This window comes from Lipotes vexillifer, unplaced genomic scaffold, assembly GCF_000442215.2.
Source record: "Lipotes vexillifer unplaced genomic scaffold, Lipotes_vexillifer_v1.1 scaffold671, whole genome shotgun sequence".
Taxonomy (NCBI): Eukaryota; Metazoa; Chordata; class Mammalia; order Artiodactyla; family Lipotidae; genus Lipotes; species Lipotes vexillifer.
In genome coordinates this window covers 2,930,244-2,953,885 of record NW_006782851.1, presented here as the reverse complement: position 1 = coordinate 2,953,885, position 23,642 = coordinate 2,930,244, and the positions used below count along the sequence as shown (strand labels likewise).

At 44.2% G+C, this 23,642-nt stretch overlaps 1 protein-coding gene across 1 annotated transcript in view; it reads left to right on the top strand.

The window, feature by feature from the left end:
- Window positions 1-17,683, top strand: part of RIMBP2 (RIMS binding protein 2) — a 112,326-nt gene extending 94,643 nt beyond the window's left edge. The window contains exons 14-19 of the mRNA XM_007455449.1: window positions 1,792-1,976; window positions 2,668-2,836; window positions 8,836-8,939; window positions 10,066-10,137; window positions 17,027-17,161; window positions 17,657-17,683. Coding sequence (XP_007455511.1) covers window positions 1,792-1,976; window positions 2,668-2,836; window positions 8,836-8,939; window positions 10,066-10,137; window positions 17,027-17,161; window positions 17,657-17,683 — 692 coding nt within the window. The remainder of the gene's footprint in view (window positions 1-1,791; window positions 1,977-2,667; window positions 2,837-8,835; window positions 8,940-10,065; window positions 10,138-17,026; window positions 17,162-17,656) is intronic.
- The last annotated feature ends 5,959 nt before the right edge of the window (window positions 17,684-23,642 follow it).

Sequence of the window (23,642 nt, the reverse complement as noted above, 5' to 3'; positions counted from 1 at the left end):
GGGAGGCCCTACTTTTCATATACCCTGGGTTTCCTAAATTAAGAAAACAGTGCCCCTTCTGATTTAAAAAGATAAAAATTATGTAGCTCCACATCTCATAAATTCTAAATCATATAATTAGCATAAGGAAGGCCTCATAACATTGATCAGTGACCCCAAAGGAGGATTTCAGTGGGTTTGGTTTCTTCCTCTCTAATGTTTGGTCTTTGCATTTATCTAGTTATTTACCTGTCAGATGAAAAGGCCCAAGGGTATATACCATTCTAAACACGAAGGGCCACATTCAGGAGGGCTCTGTTCTTGCTGACCGACTGTGCAGGTCTCCACCCACCCACCCCACTTTCCCCAGTTATTTTGGCTACTGACCTTGTAGAGCAAAAGGAAATGGAGCACATTTTCTCTGTGTCCAGATGAGAAAAATGAATAACGAAAGAAACAAAACGTGGCCCTCTAGAAAGGAGACTTCTCCCTGGTTTCCCTGCAAGGGGAAGGTGAACAGCTGTAAAGTATGTTTCACAGGTGACGCCCTTTTCCTCCGTGGAAGTTACATTGGACAGGAACAGTGGAAGCGCGGCCCGTGGTCAGGTAGCGAGGGAGGACGTTCACCTGTAAAGGGCGATGCTTATTCTGGCAGCACAGGTGGCCTCGGGAGCCGACAGGGGCCAGTCATGAGCCCCGACTTTGCACATGGTGTGCGGACCCTTCCTCCTTCCTGACAAAGACCCCCCCTCTCACCCCGGGCCAGGACATTCCACATCAGGGCAGAGAGAGGAGCGCCCACTCGCAGGTCAGACCAGCAGCTGGAGATAAGTTCTTCCTTGAGTCTAGCCTGCCACCAAGAAAGAGAAGGACCTCTCGGTCGCCCACTTTGGTCCCTGCGAAGCCAGATTTCCATGGACACGTTCCATGGAGGCCACTGTTCTCTCCCCATGAGGTCTCATTCTCGTACAGCCTCTAGTATACCTTCTCTGGAGGAAACAGTGCAGTGACATCACAGCCACTCGTGGAAAGACGCGGGTGTTCTGAGCCCTTATTGTGTGGTCAGAACAGTATAATTTACTAGCAGATGTTCATTCTCTCTCTGTATATTTAAATGTATACATATATAGTGAGATATATGCATATGTATGATGATATCTAATAATACATATGCATATATATTAGGATTTCAAAAAGAATTCTCTTTAGAAGCTCGATGGTAGGTAGACTTGAAACTCAATCCCGCTAGGAAGTCATTAATTTGCTGTAATGCATTTGTTGCCACTTATCTATTTGGGGCTAAGTGAGCAGCTTGGTCACCTATATCAAACTTTGACTAATACACAGATGCATTTCAACGTCCATGTACTCTGGCTCGGCTGTTATGGAAACACACAGAGGGGCTCCAGGTCTCTGGCCCCCGAAACAGGCCTGTGCGGCCGCGTCCTAATCCCAAGGGCTTGCCCACCTGCCGCCCCTGGTGCTCAGGCCTGCCCTGCAGGGAGGTCTTTGATACAAAGTCCTTTATCTCTCTCCCTGTCTTCACGTGCAGCACACCTAGGGTCATGCTGGTGCCTGTGTTATGTACTAGTTATTTGCTTGTCAAACCCATCTCTGTCGAGATGATCCATTTCTGCCTGCATATCAAGCTACCCATTTTTTTTAAAAGACAAAAGTTAAAGTGCCACAGCCTCCCAAAGTGTGGGAGTTTCTAAAACCACACTTCCTATAACAGCTCATGTTTCTGGGTAAAGCTGGGGGATGGCCGCGGGAATTACTTAGCACCCTGTCCTTTATCCCACATGCTCCCAGATGAGTACGGTGGGCGGAACCGGCTTTCTCCAGACTTCTACGAAGAGTCAGAGACGGACCCCGGGGCGGAAGAGCTCCCGCCTCGGATCTTTGTGGCCCTTTTTGACTACGATCCCCTCACCATGTCCCCGAACCCAGATGCTGCGGAAGAGGAGCTTCCCTTTAAAGAAGGGCAGATCATCAAGGTGGGGGAATGGCTGGGGGCGATGGGGAGGGCACGGTGGGCGGGGGGAGTAAGGGGGAAGGATGGGGAGGGGCTCTCACCAGACCCAAGTTCCTTCACACATCACAGGACAAGCTGCTTTCTTTTGCAGTCCACGTTCAGCCTTCCTCTCAGCAGAGGAGGGGGGCCTGAGTCTGCAGTCGGAACGAAGAATCAAGATGCTCCCTAGGAGAGGGGCAAGAGCCTTGAGTCCTAAGTTTGCAAATTTCCAAAAGGGCACTGACAACTCGCCTTTGAAAGTGGTCCTAATGTTTGATCAAACGGGGCCTTTAAAGGATGGTGATGCTTACCCCACAGAATGGTACCTGCAGAATCTCTTCGTTAGTGAGAGATTTTTTCACTTCCAGAATATCCGACAGTGGGACTGTCTTCTTATGGAAGAACCATTTGCACTTCTAAGTGGGGTGGGGTCTCATCGCCTGGCCTCAGCTAGCAGCCCCCCTCCTTGATGGGAGGCCCAGGGGCTGTCCAAACCCTGGAGGAGAAACAGGTTCTTAGAGGTAGAGATGTACAGGGCGAGGGCTCCGTGTACACATTTACACCCACGTGCCCGTCGTTTTAGTGTCCTTCAAGTCTGTTTCTGACTAGGTATGACTCTGTCGTGAGTAGAGCTGATGTGTTTCTGAACCAGCCCATCCTTCCCACGGCTCCAGGTTTACGGTGATAAAGATGCTGATGGATTCTACCGCGGGGAAACCTGCGCTCGGCTTGGCCTTATTCCTTGTAACATGGTCTCTGAAATCCAGGCAGACGATGAAGAGGTGATGGAGCAGCTTCTCAGACAAGGCTTCCTCCCCCTGAACACACCTGTGGAGAAAATAGGTAAGAGGCAACCCCTTGCTCACCCGTGAACCTGTAGGCTGCGAGGCTCCTGCCCTCCTGAGGGTCTCATAGCAAAAACACCAGCTCAGAGCAGGAGACAGCGCTGCGCAGGATCCCACCTGCACCATCTGAACGTGTCAAAGGAAATCCGAGTGTTAACCATCGGCTTTTCTTGGGCAAAACCCACTCGGTAAACCAGGCTTGTGATAGTCTTGATGCAATACGGACGTATAGGCACCTAAATATTTATGAAGCCACAGATGATCTTCTCAGGGAAGATAAAGTACAGCCTTGCTTACTAAAGGTCTATCACATCTAGAAAATAAACAACTGCTTTTGGGTTGTTCTGGACTGAATGTTTGTGTCCCCCCAAAATTCATTCATTGAAATCCTAATCCCCAGTGTGATGGTATTAGGAGGTGAGGCCTTTGGGAGGTGATGAGGTCACGAGGGTGGAGCCCCCCATGAATGGGATTAGTGCCCTTATAGAAGAGACAGACCACAGAGAGGCCCCTCACCCCTTCCCTCATGTGGGGACACTGTGAGAAGTAAGCCGTCTGTACGCCAGGAAGGAGGAAAGAAGGTCCTCACCAGACACCAAGTCAGCCAGCACCTTGGTCCCGGACCCCCAGCCTCCAGGACTGTGAGAAATAGGTATTTGTTGTCTAAGCCACCCAGTCTGTGGCACTTTGTTATATCAGCCTGAATGGACTAAGACACTAGTAATATACTTTGAACATTGCGTGTCGATGATAAATTTCAAAGAATGATGGGGTAGTGTTATGCCTTCCATTCTTCAGGTGAATTTTGCTTATCCAAAAGGCATAAAAGATTTTTACCCTTTAATTTGGATACTAAATGCCTTCGTTTATCGTGAACCACTCTGCAGCACCAGTGAGCCAACCAACAGCAAAACTGTTTTCAGCAACATTACACTTATGATCTTTAATTTTTCCCCTGTGCAAGGAAAATCTACTCATTCAAGAGGCCTCTACTTTTTCTAAATAGCTGTAGACAGAAATACCTGTTTTATGTCATTCATATTTAAAGTTTTAATACTTCAAAACATTAGATTCACTTCTAAATGACACTCCGAAGACAGAATTCAGTGGTTAAAGAATATGCGTGGTTTTAAGGATAAACACAAAATCAAATAACATGCCTCAGACTTTTTGGTGTTAATGAGCTCATGGTCTCAAGTTACGATCCACGTCGAACAGTCGAGGTTTCATATGATTAAATTGCCCAGATTAAATCCACGAGGCTGCAGCTCTCTGAGCCCCTCACACCATCCACTCCCTTGCACTGCTGTCTTCTTTCCTGAAGTGGACGGTGAGTGTTCGTAGAGGGAGCGGGGCTCTGTGCACCACAGACCCAGGGAGCCTAGGAGTGATCTGCTAAAAAACAGAAACTTGATTTACTTGATCAGTTAGATTAAATGTCTTTTTGTTCCATTCTAGTTTTCTAAATGTGACTAGTTGAGGGAACCAAGCTGAGGTATCTGCTCGCCCCTCTATTATTAGGAAATTGGCTTCTTCATGGTGAAAGACCGAATGCTTTCCTCCCAAGACTGGGAGCAAGGCTGCGATGTCTGCCCCCACCTCTTCCTTCCAGCATCAGGCGGAGCGTGCGGTACGGGGAGAGCCAGGAAGCAGTGGTACACAGAATGAAAAGGTGACATGAAAATTTACTTTAAAAATCTCACATATCTATAAATAAAGCTCCTAGAACTCACAAGTGAGATTAGCAAGGCCAATGGATACAAAAGCAATGGTATTTCCATAGGTTAGCAATGAAAAATTTGAGATTTAAATTTAAAAAGTAATACCACTTAACAGTAACACAATGCAGATGTGAAATACTTATGGTTAAATCAAACAAAATATGTGCAGGATCTGTATGCTGAAAACTATAGAACACTGATGAAAGAAATCAAAGAGTCCCTGAGTGAATAGAGACAGAATGCTCATAGACTTAATGCTGCTAAGATACTAAGATGTCAGATATCCCCAAACCGACCTATAGATTTCATCGCAACTGCAATGGAGGTCTGCGCAAAGGTTTATGTAGAATCCGTAAGCTAAATCTTTCATGCATATGAAAAGTCAAAGGAACTAAAATCGCTAAAACAAGTTTTTAGAAGAACAGAAGTGGAAGACTCAACGTAACTTGACTTCAAGACTCACTATAAAGGCAAACTGATCAAGACCATGTGGTATTGGAGAACGGCAGACACACAGATCAACAGAACAGAATGGAGCCCAGAAACAGATCAACACATACACGGTCAGTTGATTTTCAACAAAGGTAAAAATGCAGTTCAGTGGAGAAAGGAGAGTCTACTCAATAATAGGTGCTGGAATTATTGGACATCCACGGGCCAAAAATCAATCTCAAGCCATAGTCTCACCGTATTAAAAAAACTTAACTCAAGATGGAACACTGTCTTAAATATAAAAACAAAGACTATAAAACTTCTAGAAGAAAACATAGGAGAAAAACTGTGATGATAGGGCAACAATTTCTTTGATATGATATATGTTAAAAATTGTGTTAGACGTCATCAAAATCAAATACTTCTCAGCTTAGAAAGACACCATTAAGAGGATGAAAAGAGAAGCCACAAGCTGGCAGAAAATATTTGCAAGTAACTCGGCAGAAAGGGATTTATATTTAGAATACAGAAAAAACTTTCAAAACTTGACAATAAAAAACCCTCCCAATAAACAGAAGTTGAGTTATGGATGTAGAAAACAAACTTATGGTCACCAGGGGATGGGGAGAGAGGGATAAATTGGGAGATTGGGATTGACATGTACACACTACTATATATAAAATAGATAACTTATAATAAGAAACTGCTGTATAGCACAGGGAACTCTACTCAATACTCTGTAATGGCCTATATGGGAAAAGAATCTAAAAAAAAAAAAAAGAGTGGATATATGTATATGTCTAACTGATTCACTTTACTGTACACATGAAAATAATGCAGCGTTGTAAATCAACTATACTCCAATAAAAATTTTAAAAAATTGTTATCATAAAAAATAAATAAAACCATCAATTAACAAATAAAAAAAGAGCCCAGTAAAAATGTTGACAAAAGATCTGAAGAGATCCCTTACCAAAGAAGATATTTGGATGGTAAATAAACATGTGGAAAAATGCTTAACATCATTAGTGAATAAAGCCATGATGAGAAACCAACACACACCCACTAGAATGGCTAAAATGAAAAAGACTGCTCATACCAAGTGTTGACAAGTGTGGAGCAACTGGAACTCTCGTTTGCTTGCGGTGTTACTGAACCAGACTTGGGTCCACTCACCTGACGTGCAGCAAAGACAATTTATTGACATCAGGTTGTGGCGAAGGAAAGTACAGCATTTATTGCAGGCGCCAAGCGAGGGGAACAGGCAACTCATGCTCAAATGAACCAAACTCCCAGTGGCTTTCAGGGAAGAGTCTCTAAAGCAAGGTGAGGGAGGGGGCTGCAGGGTGCCTGTTCAGCTTGTGGACCTTCTTCTGATTGGTTGGTGGTGAGGTAATTGGGAATCAACATCATCAATCTTCTGGTTCCAACCGGTCTGGGGTCTACGTGCTGGTGGTCGGCAGTTAACTGCTTCCAGCTGGTGGAGGTTTTAGTATCTGTAAAACCGCTCTCAGAATAGTACCTATAGCCCTTGAGGAGGAACTAAGGATCCTTGACATTGTTTTCTGGCTAAACTATTGTTATTTTGTGTTGCTTGACCTTTTTCCCTTGTTTCCACATTTTCTCACATTTCTGATTAAATTTGCTCTTTGGAACTTGGGGAAGGCCTAGGAGGCTAAAGGTTTTCTACAAACAAGAGGCAGGGGACACCGTGTGGCAGGGTGTGGGGTCTGTCCCCAGGAAGGCCCTGTAGGGTTCTGCTCGGTTTCACTGGAGTGTAAGATGCTACAACCACTTTGCAAAACAGGTATGGGTTCCTCTAAAGTTAAACCTACACTTACAATCCAATCCTATCCACTCCTGTATACTTAGCCAAGAGGCATGAAAACATGTTCACACAAAAGGCTGTACATGAGTATTTATGGTGGTTTGACTAATAATCACTGATAAGGGGAAACAACTCAAATGTCTTCCAGCTGGTAAATGGATAAAATAACTATGGTGCATCCATACAACGGGATACTACTCACCGATAAAAGTAGAGCAAACTATTGATCCGTGCAGTAACACGAATGGATCTCAGATGCATTGTCCAAAGGAAAGAAGCCAGTCTCCAAAAGCCAGTCTCCAAAAGTGTGATGCTATTTAAACGATATTCTGAAAAAGGCAAAACTACTGGGACAGAAAACAGGCCAGTGGTTACCCAGGCTGGAGGTGACAACAAGGGGGCATAAAGGAATTTTGGGGGGTGACGGAGTTTCAATATCTTGACGGCTGTGGTGGTTATAAGACCGCGTGAGCTTATCAAAACTTGCTGAAGTGGGCACTAGAAAGAGTGAATCGTACTGTACGTAAACTACACCTCAGTACAGAACATGTGTATTGTTAATGCCCCCTTCAGAAATTCATCCCTGCAGAAAACATCCCCTGTGAAATTAGCAATATTTAGCAGCATTGTGCTTGACCTCTGGTTACCACTATACTTTGCTTCAAGGAAACATATGTCCTGCAGGTCCTGCAAAGGTGTGCTTGCTTATTTTAAATGAAAGCAGTGATTCTTCTGTGTTTTTTTGTTTTTGTTTTTTAATTTATTTATTTATTTTGGGCTGTGTTGGGTCTTCGTTTCTGCGCGCGGGCTTTCTCTAGTTGCGGCGAGCGGGGGCCACTCTTCATCGCGGCGCGCGGGCCTCTCACTATCGCGGCCTCTGTCGTTGCGGAGCACAGGCTCCAGACGCGCAGGTTCAGTAGGTGTGGCTCACGGGCCTAGTTGCTCCGCGGCATGTGGGATCTTCCCCGACCGGGGCACGAACCCGCGTCCCTTGCATCGGCAGGCAGATTCTCAACCACTGCGCCACCAGGGAAGCCCCGAAAGCAGTGATTCTTGACCACGAGCTGAGGGTTGAATTTTGCACACCCACTGCAGGCCCTATACCTGCCACAAACCACTGCAAAGCCACATAACTAACGTTAGTTGCTTTCAAAACACCTGCCTTTGAGAGTTTTCATTTCTATGGTTTGAATTCCAAAAATTAATTGTAGGTGAAAAGCAGCTGTGTTTAGAAGAAATGCTTCAATGCTGGCTTTCTCCAGGAGAAATATCATTTAGAAATCCAGACAACAGCAGTTTGCCAGGGAGTTCGACAATCTGGGCCAGATCCCACGGTTCTCCACTGACCCTTCTTATAAGCGCGGCTGTTTTCAGAGTTTTCGCCTCTGCTCCGCATGGGGTTTCCTCTTCCCCCCCGGCTTGTGCTGCCGTGTGTGCTGGGATAGTGCCCTGGGTCTCCGTCTATGGCAGATCACAGCCAGGCAAGGGGAGGGGGCCTCCCTAGAGCCTTCTCCACAGGTGGCATCGTTTCGGGGACAGCTGGTAAAAGCACAGTGGCAGGGCACTGGAGGAGAAAGCGGTGGGAGGGACCCTTGAGATGGGTAGAGAGGGCGCCGCTTTCTATGGACTCTTGCTTCTGTTGATGCCAGGCCGGTGGCCGTGCCTCTGGTCTGAGCGAGAATGACTTGATTCTGTGGCTTCACGGCAGCTACACGGGCAGCAGTTTTGACCCGGCGTTTGCGGGGCTTCCTGCGAGCGAGGTGCCAACCTCCAGCTGGCCCAGTGGTCCTACCCATGCCACACCCACCCGGTGCCTCCCCAAACGGTTTAGATCGACTGTTGCAGAGAATCAGTCTAAGTCTGCCTTGTTCACGGATGTGCTGGAGAAAGGGGTGGGAGCTGCCCTGGCTTTGCTGGCACTAGCGCCCAGTGGTCGCCTCGGCCACACTGGCCATCTGTGACCCGGCTCTGAAATCACTTCATGGTGGCTTTCTTTTTCTCCTGTGACATGAACAGAGAGAAACAGAAGGAGCATCAGGCAGCCCTCGGTGGCGACGCGGAGGATGGTGGCCCTGTACGACTACGACCCGAGGGAGAGCTCGCCCAACATCGATGTCGAGGTACCGGCCAAGCACCCCGCACCTCTGCCGACAGCACTGCTCCCTCCCTGCCTTCTCTGGACCCGTCCGAGGGCAGGGCTACCTGACCAGTAAATAGGGACCCAGGCATGCGGGAGAGAGGTCGTGAGCCTGGTGACACGCTCAGGACATGGCAGCCACTGACATAGGGTTTCCCTGGACCAGCGCCGGGCAAGCCCTGTGACCCACAGCTGGTGGTGATGGGTCGTCCTGGAGAGAGAAAGCAAAGCCCCCTGCATGTGGCCACTGACCCTCCTGGCCGCCACACACACATTCAAGGAAAATAGAGAAGAAAGGATTGGTGTTCTCTGTGCATGTAGTTTTGCACAGGTCCTAGGAACCTTGTGAAAACTGAAATGGATTTGCCTTCAGAAATGAAAGATTAGGTTTCTAGTCTGTGGGGCTGCTTTCTTAGATGACAAGATGTGTACCAATCCCTGGTCCTCGGTATTTCTGTTACACCTGACGGGCGAGCAGCTCGTGGCTCAGATTCAGAGCTCAGGTATATTCAAATTTCTGTACAGGCTTGATGTGCGTATGATGCCTGATGGCTCTTAGGTATGACCTTTAGTCCCTCTTTTCACGTCTAGAGATAAAAATGCAATTTTTTCTGGTATCCTCTGCTGGATTCTATGCACCCACCTCTTGCCTGGAGCCTGGCATAGAGTAGACACTTAATAAATAGACATTTAATTACAGATTTTTTTTTTACACTCAGTGAAAGGCTGTTTGTGCAAATGGTCCCTACGCTGCAGAGAACATCTCCTTGAGGCCTCACGTTTTTTAAGTTGACTATTTGACTGGTTCTAAAGACGTGCCGCCAGCAGAACGTGGGGACGACCTTGAATTCTGGCCGAGAATCAGAGCCCGGCAGCCCTTTTCTTGTAGGCTGGAGTCATCATGACATATCCTTACTTTCTAAGAGGCTAGGGACAGAGGCATTCATCAGATTTATACCTTTCCTCCTTATTTGACTGAAAGAATAGGTTCATACCAAAATAATAAGAAAAACAGAGAAATCATGAAGAACTTCTTTTTTTTTTTTTTTTTTTTAAAGCAACTTCTGTCTCCAGGGGAACACTTTTAACTTTATGTTCTGTCTCTACAGGCTGAACTTACATTTTGCACCGGAGATATTATTACTGTTTTTGGTGAAATTGATGAAGATGGATTTTATTATGTAAGTTTTGAAGCATCAGGTATATATATATATATATATATATATATATATAAAATTTTGCTTGTCTCTTCTTTCCCCTGAAATTATGCATGAACTCTGTATGGCTTGCTGACGGGTTGGCTAATTTGCTTGTCTCCCTTCCTGAGGACATACACTATAGGACGGCAGTCGTGTAATCTTCACGGTTCCTTTTTCTCTAATAGGGGTATTTTCGATGTATACAAGCTGTCAGCAAAGGAAGGGTATTCACGTGTTTACACTTAAAATTTCCTCCGTCCGGACCTTTACCAAACAGTTTAACGTTCTGGATTACTTACTGCGTAGGTAATAAATACATTTTCAAATAGGAAAAGGAAGAAATACAAAGCAGCATAATTAATTAACTAAAAGCCTCCTCGCTGACCTCCTTCACGCAGCCCTGTGGACCCAGCCTCTGGGGGGCAGTCCTGGCTCTACGCCGGCGCCAGCCTCCTTCCTTCTCATTCCCCTTCCCGTGGAGGAGCCGGTCTCCCGATAATCCCCGAGGAAGAGAAGGTGGTCATCTTGGCGGCTCCTGCCCGGCCAGACACCCACCGCTGTCCCCTGCTTTGGGAGTGGGGTCACCATCTTGCATCAGAGTCCAACCTTCCTCCTTTTTCTTTTCTTTTTCTAAGAGAATCAGAGTAGCTGAGAAACTCTCAGGTACTGATATGGCAGGTTTCTCTTGGGGTCAGAGGGATTTTACAAACTCAGGCACACGTGGCCTTTCAAAGCCCTCTCCTCTGGGCAGTTTCTGAGTTTTAAGAGTATAGTTTTTAGTGAGACTGTTCATACCGTTACCGACCAGGGTTCTTGGCCTCCTTAATCAATAGACATTGATCAGAGGCCAGACAAGAAATTCAGGCAAGGCTTTACTGGGGCCCCTGTAGGGGCTGCAGCAGGGGGAGCGAGAACCAGTAACAGGTTCCCTTGATGGCTCCCTGAGGGGGTGCCAGCTGCTTCCTTCTATGGGGTGAGGGTAGGGGTGGGTCCAGGGGTCGGGCTGGAGGCGTGGCTTAGGAGGTCTGCCCACCGCTTAGGTGGTGTTGAGTGCAGGGGGCCTGCGCAGTGCCCTGCTTCTGCTCCTGACACCCTGTTTTTGCTCCTGGCCCTTCAGAAGTGGCAGGTTGGGTTTTTTTTTTTTTTTTTTTTTTTGGTCTTTTTGTACCTTGTTGTCCGTAACTTGCCCCAACTGTGCATGCACGCGCGGTTATTCTTAGTCCCTTATAGTTTCTTTGTATTTTGTTGCTTGAGGAGGTGACATCTGTCCAGGTACAAGCACTGCAGCAAAGGGTCCCAGGTCCCAGCCGGTCTCAATACTTTGTCCCGTATGTTGCAAATAGTTCTTTTTCTAGGTCATTATCTGCTTTTTAACTTTTCCTTTTGTGTGTGTGTGGTTTTGTTGCTTTGTTTTTCTTTTATGCAGCACAAGTTCTGAATGTGTCTGTGGTCAATTTTGTCTGCCCTTGGGAGCCGTGCTTAAAAAGTCCTTCAAGGTGATTGATAGAAATTATCTTATTTTGGTTCTTCACTTTTATAGCTTCATTTTCACATGTAAATCTCAAGTGTTTAACTTTATTTTTGATTTCTAATTAGAGAAACTAATGTCCCCACACCACTTACTAAATAATCCGTCCTTTCTCCACTGGTTAAAGATCCTATGAACTGCATTCCTACCTAGAGTGTTTCTGGACTTCAATGCTACTTGACACTATCTCAGTTATTATATTTTTAGAATTCATTTTCATATTTGGGAGGAACCGTTTTTGTAACGAGCCTGCCCTACAACAAACCCATAGTGTTTTGTTTAGAGGTGCTTTTAGTTTTTAGGTTAAACTGGGGGGAACTTGACATAATACTGTCTTCGGATTTGGACACATGGTGTGTCTGACATTTTTTAAGTTTTCCCTTTCATCTGTCAGAAGGTTCATGAATTTCTTCTTACACATCCTTTTATATATCTTTCAAAATTCATTCTTATGTTCTTGCTATTATGATTTTTTTTCTGGTATATATTTTACTGATTATTTAGAAAATATGTTGGAAATGTGTGTGTGTGTGTGTATGTGTATGTGTATATGTATGACTGTGCTTGTGTATGTGTGTGTATGCAACGTACACGTGTGTGTATATATGTGTACATGAATTGTATGTGCACATGTATATTGAGTGCACGCACATGTGTGCATGCATGTGCATGTTTATGTGCATGCATGTGTGCCCATTTATGTGCACGTGTGTTTATGTATGTGCACAAGTGTGCATGTATGTGCGCTGTGTGCCTATTTATGTGCACGTGTGTGTGCATGTGTGTGTGCGTGTTTATGTGCATGCATATGTATGCACTGTGTGCCTATTTATGTGCATGTGTGTTTATGTTCCCCTAGAAATCTTTTTTCTGAATGCATTTATATCCATTGTCATCAGTTGGTTCTCTCGGGTTCCCCAAATGATGACATTTTGTCTTTTCTTCAATATTTATCAGTCATCTCTTTTTATTGTCTTATTATTGCATCATTGAAAACAATTCTGAATGACAGGGACGGGGGATCCCTGACAGTCTGTATTTTAGGAGGAATATCACTAATCTTTACAGTTATGTGTTAGGCTAGATTATCGATAAAGATAGGTGGTCTTTATCATGTTAAGCATCCTGTTTTTCATTTGCTGAACTTATTTTTTTTTTTTTGGTCAGTAAATTACTGACCATGATGTATAACTATTTTTTTTACAATTATTTTCAAAGCACTGGATTTGATTTGCTAACATTTTATTCAGAAGTTATATTTATATTCCAGAAATTATATTGATTTATATTTACTGGAGTATCTTTCTTTGTGGCTTTTGGTATCAGGATTATGCTAGAATTATGAATGAACTGGTAAGCTTCCAGTAATTTTCATGCTCCGAACAGATTAAATGACATAGTTAAGATCCTACAATTACATGAAGGTTATTACAACCTGCCTAAAGATCTTTTCGGTTCAGTGTCTTTTTAGGATGCAGTTGTATAAAAGTTTTCACTTGCTTAAATAACTATCTTCTCATTGAGTGAATTTTTTATACTTTGTATATGTTTAGAAAGCCATGCCTTTCATCTAGATTTTCAAACATACAGACAAAACTGGGCATAGTATCTCCTGGTAATTTAAACATATTTTTCTAATATGATCTGCACGTTCCCATTCCTACATTGTCTTATCTACTTTATTTTCTTGAACAGCCCACCTAAATTTTATATGATAGTAGGAATCAGATCTAAATTGATACGTACATGTTTTAGTTCTCTTTCCACCAGATGGCTTTAGTATTATTTTGTTGGTCAAATTTGCTGAGTAGACTGCCCAGCGCAGTTATTATTTCTTTTTTGATAAACAAGAACCGCGGATACCTAACTTAATACCAGAAATCTTAAATTTCGCCACACTTGCATTGTCTGACATCATGTGCAATCTTAAAAGCTCTCAAGAGAGCTAACTTGCAGCTGTTTTATGGGACCTAGTCCTGTCATGTCTTCCTAGTCTCTCCTCGGTTCCACCGCATCCCATAATGAACAGAGTGTAGACAGAGGGGCCTCTGCTGTCTACCTGGGCCTTCCCCTCCACAACTCACAGCATCCCCAGTGAAGTCCCTGCCTTGTCTCCAGTCATTTGAGACTCCCAGCACCCCACAATGCTTTGACCCTCACGCTGTGAGGGTTAGCCAGATGCTTGCACTGCCCAGTGTTTCAACACCCAAACTCTTAAATCATATACTTTGATAGGTCAGAAGGAAACAGGCCGTACAGTAGCATTCTAAAGTATTAAAGGGAGCATAGGAGGAGAAATGTGCAAGCGTGATGGGGCCCCGTGCTGACTGGGCATGGGGAAAAAGGGGCCAGGGTAGACTGTAACGTTTTCTGCCGCTCAGCCCAGCCCAGCGGATTCCAATTCTGTTCGAACGTTAAGGTCTTCACACGGTTCGTATCTGGCCTCAAACACAAAAGCGGTAGAAATGAGGCTCGAGGAGGAGCTGAGATCAGACTGTGAAGGGTCTGCAAGCGGGGGAGATGTTGTTATGGTCAAGGGCTTCGCAAGTGGACCGTTTAAGGGAGGTGCGAGTCCCAAGAGGCCAGGCGACGAGCCCAGGTGATGGGGGAGGCTGACAAAGATAGGCTCGAGGCCACGCAGGGCTCAGATCTGTAGCTGTGACATCTTCCAGGAGGATCTGCAGAGTCTGCCTCAGCCGGTGGGTGCCCTTGGGAACACAGAAATAAGGACACGGTAGCGAGGAAAACACGGCTTAGAAACTATTGAGCTCGAGGCTACAGAGCCCCTCCAATGTGGAGGGGGACTCACGCAGGCGCATGATTCTAGCGACCACGTCCTGTGCCGGGGTACGTGGCGGTGGACGCCAACAGTGAAGTCGTGTCGTGTGCACTTTTGACGTGTGATTTAGCAGAACTGTGCTGGGAGGCCCAAGAGAAGAGAGAAAACAATGAAGAGCACAGGCAGTTCCCTCCACCGCTGTATCGGGGAGCCCAGGGCAGGGCTCAGCCCGGGAGCCTGAACACGCGGGCCTCTGTCGGTCGTGGTTCACACAGGTGCCTCTTGAGATGTGAACATGGTGCTGATGGGGATGTGTGTGTAAGGCTGTGCCTTTTCATAGAATGTAGCCCCCAACACGAGCCAGCTACTCCGTCTGGTGCTTACCTCTGGTGCTGGAGGGAAAATCTGGCTGTTGGACCTACTGAGAGGTCTGGACTGGACAGACGTTCCAGCGCCTTTGCATATACATGTTGTCTGCAAGTGCTGGCGTGGAAGAAATCACCAGGGAGACATGTACAGCAAAAAGCAAAGCTGTCCTAGAAAGAGTGCCTGAGTAACACCAACGGAGAAAGACAAGCTAACAGTGGAGCCTGAGGTAGAAGGGCTGAAGCGGCCACAGGTGAACAGGAGGGTGGGATCTTCAATGTCAAGGCATAAGGAGCTGGTGGGCGACTGGGCACGTGGCTGTTGGGCTCAGGAGGGATTACCGCACAGGAAGACATGGGGGGTACCTGGACCTGCCTCTTTTAAAAAAATTAATTTTAATTTTTAATTGTGAGAAAATACACATAATTTACCATCTTAATCACTTATAAGTGTACAGTTCAACAGTGTTAAGTAGACTCACACTGTCGTGCAACCGTCACCACCATCCATCTCCAGAACTCTTCCATCTTTTGCAAAATTAACTCTGTCCCCATCAAACACCAAGTCCCCACTGTCCCCTCCCCCTAGCGCCCACCCTTCTCCTCTGTCTCTAGACTCTGACTACTCTCCGGACCTGTGTAAGTGGAATCACGCAGTATACGTCTGCTTATGACCCTTCACTTAGCATAATGTCCTCAAGGTTCGTCTCTGTTGTAGCATAGGTCAGAATATCCTTCCTTTCTTAAGGCTGAATAACACTCCACTGTACCACATTTTGTTCATCCGCTCACCTGCTGATGCACAGCTAGGTTGCTTCCATCCTTTGGCTATTGTGAAGAATGCTGCTATGAATATAGGTACACAATTCTCTCTTCAAAATTCTGCTTTCAGTTCTTCTGGGCAAATACCCAGAAGTGGAATTGTTGGATCATATCACGTGGTAATTCTATTTTTAATTTTTTGAGGAACCACCGTACTGTTTCCTCCATAGTGGCTGTACCGTTTCACAGTCCCACCGACGGTGCACAAGGGTTCCAATTTCTCCGTATCTACACCAACATTAAAATATGTTTATAGTAGCCATCCTAATGGATGTGAGGTGGTATCTTGAGGTTTTGATTTACATTTCCCTAATGAGTAGTGATGCTGAGCATCTTGTATGTGCTACTTAGCCATCTGTCTTTTTTTTTTTTTTTTTGAGAAATTATCTGTTCAAGTCCTTCGCCCACTTTTTAATTGGGTTGTTTATTTTGTTAAGTTGCAGAAGTTCTTTATATATCCTTTATAACCCCTTACTAGATATGTGACTTGCAAGCATTTTCTCCCATTGTGTAGGTTTCCCTTTCACTCTGTTCATCACGTTCCTGGATGCACAGTTTTTCATTTTGATGCTGTAGGCTGTCTCTTTCAAGCTGCCACCATCTCCTACACCTACTGGACAGAGAAACACACTCCCAGGTTGTCTGGGGCCAGTTCTGAGCTTGGTTTTGGGTTCTGTGGGGCAAGTCGGCACTGGCGGGGGGTTGATGTGGTGGGCTGTGAGCTGCTCGGGACTGACGTCCAGTGGGCAGTTGGAACCGTGTTCCATGCATGGACACGCGACTGCGTAGAAAGGTCCGGAAGGATATATACCCGCCTGAAGCAGTCACCTCGAGGAGGTGCCAACACTTTCACCTTCCCCTCTTGGGTGCATTCTTACAGTGAGGCTGCAGCGACGCACAGGATGAAAGATACCAGGTGGAACCGGTCGGCCCTCTCCATCCTGCCCCCGCATGTGACACCCGCCCCCCAACTCCGCGCTCTCAGTGCACCCAAGCAACGCTGTTTGTGCAGGTTCCCATGGGACTCAGACGTTGGTCAGGGCTGAGAACCTCTAAGTGAGGTGCTCCCCAGGACTGTTCCTAAGCGTGCCTGACCCTGAGAACCACCCAGGCCCCTTGGCCGAAACAGGTCCTCAGCTCCGCTCCAGACAGGCCAGATCGAGACCTCAGGGCGGGCGCCGGGACCCTGCACTTCGAGCACGTGGCCAAGCTCTCTCTTGTGATCAGGGGAGTCCGGGAACACTGGAGTCCCGGTTCTGTCTGCCACTTTTGAGCCAGAATAATCTCGCTACTCTGAGCTGCATTCCTTTACCTAAAGCAAGAAGCGGGTTTCTGGAAAAATAGAGTCAATTGTTCATCTCATCCCTGTGTTTTTAGGGGGAGCTTAATGGGCAGAAAGGCCTCGTACCCTCCAACTTCCTAGAGGAAGTGCCTGATGACGTAGAAGTCTATCTTTCTGACGTGCCGTCCCACTACCCGCAGGACACGCCGACACGCTCGAAGACGAAAAGGGTAAGCACGTGTGTTCAGCACTTTTAACCCCTGTCCCACTCCGCCACAGACGGTCTGCTGCAGTCTTTGCATTTGCTCTTTTTACGTCTTAGGCCGAAAAGCATACACCCTAAATTTTTTCTCTGCCCTTCCATGGGGGTTGTGCCTAAAAATTCTACATCAGGTTTGTTTCACCAAAATGCCCCTTTCAATCTAATCAATCTGCTTTGCTCACAAGGGAACTTGCCATCCTACGTCACAGACGCACAGTCCAGTTTAAGAGCGAAACGGGGATGGCTATAGTCCTTAGACTCGGGGGGCAATAATGGTTATTTGCCCTGTCAGGGTTTTAACAGATCTTCTGAACAAAGGTCAAAGAACTTCTCAGCCATAAGTAACTGTCAGATTACATTTGTTTGGTGTCTCATTTATTTTTATTTTATTTCATCACTGCGAGTTTTTATATATTATATTTTTATATATATTTTATTTCTTTGCTCATCTGCTTGGAAACAGAAGAAGAGTGTGCATTTCACCCCTTAATCAGGCAAATGTAGCCTTCACGTAAGTGAGCAACTGAAGATACCTGTAAACATAGCAACCTAAGCTACCTGCAGTGGACCAATGCGGTAGACTTAAGGCTTCACTGGGGGGCTAACAAAAAGAAGAAATATGTCTCAAAAACTCACTGGACCTAAAGTGTTATTGGTCTCAGTTGTAAAGCAACTGAATTTGTAGTGAAATAAATCATCTTTGATAATCATTTCCTACGATTTACGTTAAGAATATTTGGAAGAGGCCAACATTGGGAACATATTTCTTAACAGGCTAATTGTTTGTTTACACAGAGTGTTCCAATGTCTATTCATAATTCAAGCTGCATATTGCATTGTTAGCCACTCTTGGAAAAAGCACAACCTAATAAAATGTTTACTCTGGAAATTTTACCTAAAAAAAAAAAACCGCAACTCAAGATCGAGCGGATGAGTAGTGAACACGAGGTGATCTAGAGTTGGCTCCCCATGCTGCCTGGAATGGCACTCCCCATGCTGCCTGGAATGGCAAGCAGCTTTTTCTTAAGTGACCGTCCCTGTACCTTACGGGAGAGCTGATGCGTCTCCTCAAAGCACAAGCAAGTGTCCTGAACATGCAGGCGTTTGGCTGGAAGACTGCTTTGTTGGTATACCAATGCAATACCAAGTTTAATGAAACATGCAGCTCAAATGATTGCATTAGATGGAATAGCTGGTATCTTCAGGTGTACTTTGGGATGATTTAGTAGGTGTTCTCCATTAGAATTAGACCCTGATTTTAAATCCAAGGAAGCTTGAAGCCCCTGGGCTCCTATCTGCCTGATGAACAACGAATACTCGTTATTAGAAAGAGCTTTGCTCTGGTGGGGTAAGGGAGCGAGAGGAAAGGTGGTGTTATATAATCGCAGGCATGCGTGCGACCGTAAACGCGGGTGAGCCCACGTCGTCATGCCCGCGTTAGAATACACTTCCGCTCCTGTGAAGCACCAGGAAGCACTCGAGTGCACGGAAACCCTACCATGTGCTCTGTATCGACAAAAGCGCACCTTCAATACCTTGGAAATAATGAAAGCGTACAATAAGGGCCTTTAAGCTTTCTTTGATTGAAATTAAGGTTCATTTTATTTTTTTTATTTATTTATTTTTCTTTCGACCGGTGTGTGCCATCTCCAGTATTTCTCTAGTATACTAACCCAGGAATGTACTCAACGTCAGGATCTCATACACCCAAGTAGTTTTCAAATACGAAATTCCCCTTAAGAACTTTTGCTTTTAAGATTACTGATGGGTACTCAGCCAGTATTACTCTCAACCTAATTCAAAATGACTCCTCCTTCCTGCTTCTGGTCTTAAGTTACAAAGTAAATGATTACCCAGCTCTGTGCTGCCAAAGCAATGGCCACCCCCTCCCCCGAACAAACACAAAGAAACCGAAAACCCCGCACTGGGGGCCCTCAGACCCCCCGTCTGAGCTATGCCGTGGGAGGGCCGTGTGCCTCTCACGGGATACTTAAACCCTTCAGAGACGAAACGAACCACCCTCACCTTGCCTGGTGGGAAACGGGGCAGCGCGGCGTTACCAATGCTGCGCGGCGAGCGGAGGGGTGCTGCCGGCGCTCACGCACTCAATGACCTGTACCAATGTGCCTACTAGGTTCCTCCTGAGGGTTCAGGTACAGCAAGGAGAGTGCCATCTCCCACAGCCCATCTCCATTCTGGGTCACCTACGTCATCTATGGGTACTGGTAGTCCTGGGAGAGGCAGGGAAATGTCCTCGAGAAAGAAAAAGGGGCTGCTTTCCAAAGGCAAGAAACTGCTGAAAAAGCTGGGTGCAGTGAAATGATTCACGTGCTTCCGGACAACTTCCAAATCTGTGTAATTTTCTTTAATTCCAAACTAGGGCTTTCATGACTCAAGTACTTTCCTAAAAAACCAATCATCTCCCCTGACACCGGTAGAGAAATGCTCTTTGCACTACCGTCCACTTTAAACCCAGCGCCAGGACACAGAGCTGCTGGTTCTCCCGCCAGGCCTCCGCGCCCATCCCGCTTGCTATTGCCGGGCTCTGGCGGGAGCCGGGCTGTCTCGTGAGCACGCAGGGCGGCCAGTAGCTCTTTGCAGCTCACTCCCTACCTGGGGCCCCAGCCTTTGTGCATTTGTCATCTGCCCTTGAAGGAATGATTCCAGCCTCGCTCCCTTTTCAAAACTGCTTGCCTCATGACGCATAACTCTCACTTTAACTCTGGTCTTGAAACTCCTAGTTTAACCGCCTTGATGTTCTGCCTTATAAATGCACAATGGTCTGTACTGTCCAATAAAAACCACAGTGTACACGTTGTATGTGTTGTGCATTCAGTGCCCCTCACCCTCACAGTGGTTTGAAACCAAGTTGCACAGGCTGTGCAACTATAAGATCCTGGTGTTTTGTCTTTCGAAGCAAGCCAGGCAACACACAGGAAATGTTTACTTATTCAAATCATTTAAAACAGAGGAGAGGAAGTAACTGTGGTCAAGTACCACTACTCCAACCTGCCAAAAAGCTGGTAATATTCATTGCTTTCAGTGTTACATTTTGTGGCACATGGATTTACGTTACTTTCATTATTTGTCAAAATGCCATACTCAGATAATCAACAATGAACGGCATACACGTAAAGCAATCCACATAATGCATAAGCCACACCAGAAACATGCTAAATTTAAGTCTGTTCAAAATGATTCCATACCAGTCTTCACCATTGGCACCCGAACAACAACAAAAAAGATTTACAAAGTTGCTGGCAGATGTATTTGATGGTTACTATTTTGTAATTCTTGTCCACTTGTAAATTGTTTTTACTCTTTATACATACTTTTCAGACTGCCTTTCTTTTGTAATTTATGGGAGGTTTATAAATGAATGATGAAGCTTTCCCCATTGTGTCTTCAAAAACTATACTGTAACTTGTAATATAACAGTATGTGCTAGATTTATTAAAAGGAAATTACTCAATGTGTGGTTAAGTTCTGTGTGGGTGTGTGCATGTGTACAGCTAGTGTAAAATATTTTATAGAAATAAAATTTGTTATTTTATACAATGCCATTTATTCTGTATGTTTGTTTTGAACGCTTTTTTTTTTTAAATCATAGCAGCATAACTGAATTCCTTTCTCCTATACGTACAAGAAAAACTCTGTAACGTTACCTTTTCTGGCACTACTTTTTTTCTAAAGTAATTCTGACCTGCGTTTTGGGAGTCATTTACAAAGTGCTGTCACTCTCGCATTGTTGCTGACAATCCACTCAGTGGCAAAAGAAAGGTGATTCGCACTGAGTATTTCTTGTGACATACTCACGTGCAACAAAGATGTCGAGAGTGAGTTCAAGCCATATTCATAACATCTCCCTTTGGCAACTCCAGAATTCAAACGATCTGAATAAAGAGCTACACCGGCTAAATATAATAAACACAACTTAATTTTTCAAATACAAAGCATTTTCCTGAAATCCTTAATTATTTTAAAATCCTCCCAGTAATAGGGTTTATTATCATTAAGAGGTAAAACCAATGTGCAAGGTGAAAATATAATTCAAATGCATACTTTATGAAACTGTATACAAGTATATAAAATAACTGCTATCATAATGTCATTCACGTCGAACTATGTTTTCACCTAACGCATTTACAAAAAACGTTATGTTTGAATAATTGATGATGGAGAAATACTGCATGATCTCACTCATATGTGGAACCTAAAACAGTCAAAAACACTTAGAAGCAGAGGGTAGGATGGTGGTTGCCAGGGGCTGAGGGTGGGGGAAATGGGGAGACGTGGGTCAAAGGGCGCAAAGTTTCAGTTACACAAGATGATATCAGTTCTGGAGATCTTAAGTTAAAAAAAAAAAAAAAAGCTGAAATGCTAGATTAAATGGAATGTCTTTAATTTAAAAATATTCCAGTTTAAGAAACACCAGTACAAGAAGTTAAAGTCCTCACAACAGTGTGAATGTACTTAATGCAACTACACACTTAAAAATGGTTTAAATGGTAAGCTTTATGTTACATATACTTTACCACAGTAAAAAGAAATTAATGACAGTTTCTCCAAAAAAAAAAATAATAAAATAAAATCAGTAAAAGTAGCCAGGATTAAATGTTTTGAACACATTTACAAATTTCCTAGAATATGAAAATGTAGGCAGGTCCAAAGTGATAATGAGCTGGACTTACTAGCTTTGGTGAATACTACGAAACATTTAAGGAATACATACGGCCCACTGTAGACAAATTCTTCCAGAGAAGAGAGAAGAAAGAAAAATGCCCAAACTCATGAGGCCAGCATTATCCTGATACCAAAACTAGGCAAAGACATTGTAAGAAAACTACAGACGAATAGCATCATGAATGTAGATTAAAAAAAAAAAAAATCCTTGACCAAACATTAGCAGATTGAATCCAACAATACATAAGGATGATACACTATATTCAACTGTGGTTCAACCCAGGAATGAAGGTTGGTTGAACACGCTGAAGAAAAATCAAGGTGTTTTACTGCATTAACAGAACAAAAGAGAAAAGCTACCCAGCCATTTCAATAAATGCAAGGAAGGCACTGGACACAATCAACAGCTGTTCAGGAAACCAGGAAAAGAAAGGAATTTACCTCAGCTTGGTAAAGTTAACAGTCAACATACATAACGATGAAAGACTGACCACTTGCCCTTTCTGTCAAAAACAACACAAGGATGTCCACTAGACTACTTGTATTCAACACTATACGGGAGTTTCTAGCCTTGCCATGAGGAGAGAAAAGTCATACACTTTTGAAAGGAAGAAGTAAAGCAGTCTTTATTTGCAGATGACATGACTGTTTACGCAGACAATGTTAAGGGATATCTACAAAACACGGCTAGGACTAATAAGTGAATTTGGCAAGGTGACAGGGTACAAGGTCGACATACAAAAGTCAACTGTATTTTTGTATAAATTGCATATTTTGTATCAATCTCCCCGGCAGGGAACAATTAGACAGAAGTAAAAATACAGATATAACTGATATAAAATAAAGAAATCAACGTAAGCAGTTACAGTAGCATCAAAAACATGAAATTCTTAGGGACAAATTTAACAAAATACATACAAGACTTACATACTGAAAAATGTAAAACATTGCCTAAAGACTATGAAGAAGCTCCTAAACAGAGATATAAAAGATGTTAATGGCTTGGAAGATTCAGTATTGTTAAATGCCAGTTTCCCTCCAGGTAAATCTACTGATTCTGTGAAATGGCAGTCAAGATTCCAGCAGGCTTATTCCAGAAATTGATAAACTGATTAAAAAATTATACAGAAATGTAAACAACCTAGAATAGTCAAACCCATTTTGAAAAAGATGAACAAGGCGGAAAGACTAACTTTGCCTAATTTTGAGACTTACTATAAAGCTACAGTAATCAAGGCAGTGCTGTTTGTATGTAAAATATAGCTACATATAAATAAAGATATATGTAAATCAGTGGAGCAAATAGATGCTTACATATACAGTAAGTTCATTTTCAACAAAGGTGCCAAAGCAATTCAATAGGGGAAATATGGTATTTTCCAGAAATTCTGCAGAAAGAAGGGGGATTCATAGGAGGGAAAACTGACTCTTACCTCATGATACACAAAATTTAACTCAGAACACAGCCCTAAATGAAAATGTTAAAACTATAAAACTTCTAGAAGAAAACACAGGAGAAATTTGGCTAGAAAGATGTCTTATACAGGACACAAAAAGCACAAATTATAAGAGAAAAAACCCCTGATAACTGGACTCCATCAAATTTAAAAATATCTTCTCTTTGATACTTAAGAAAACAAAACAGGAAGCCAGAAACAGAGAGGAAACATTCACAGTGCATATATCTGACAAAAGACTTTTACCCAGAATACACACAGAAATTTTACAATTCAGTAAAAGACCAACCAATTTAGAAGATAATATGC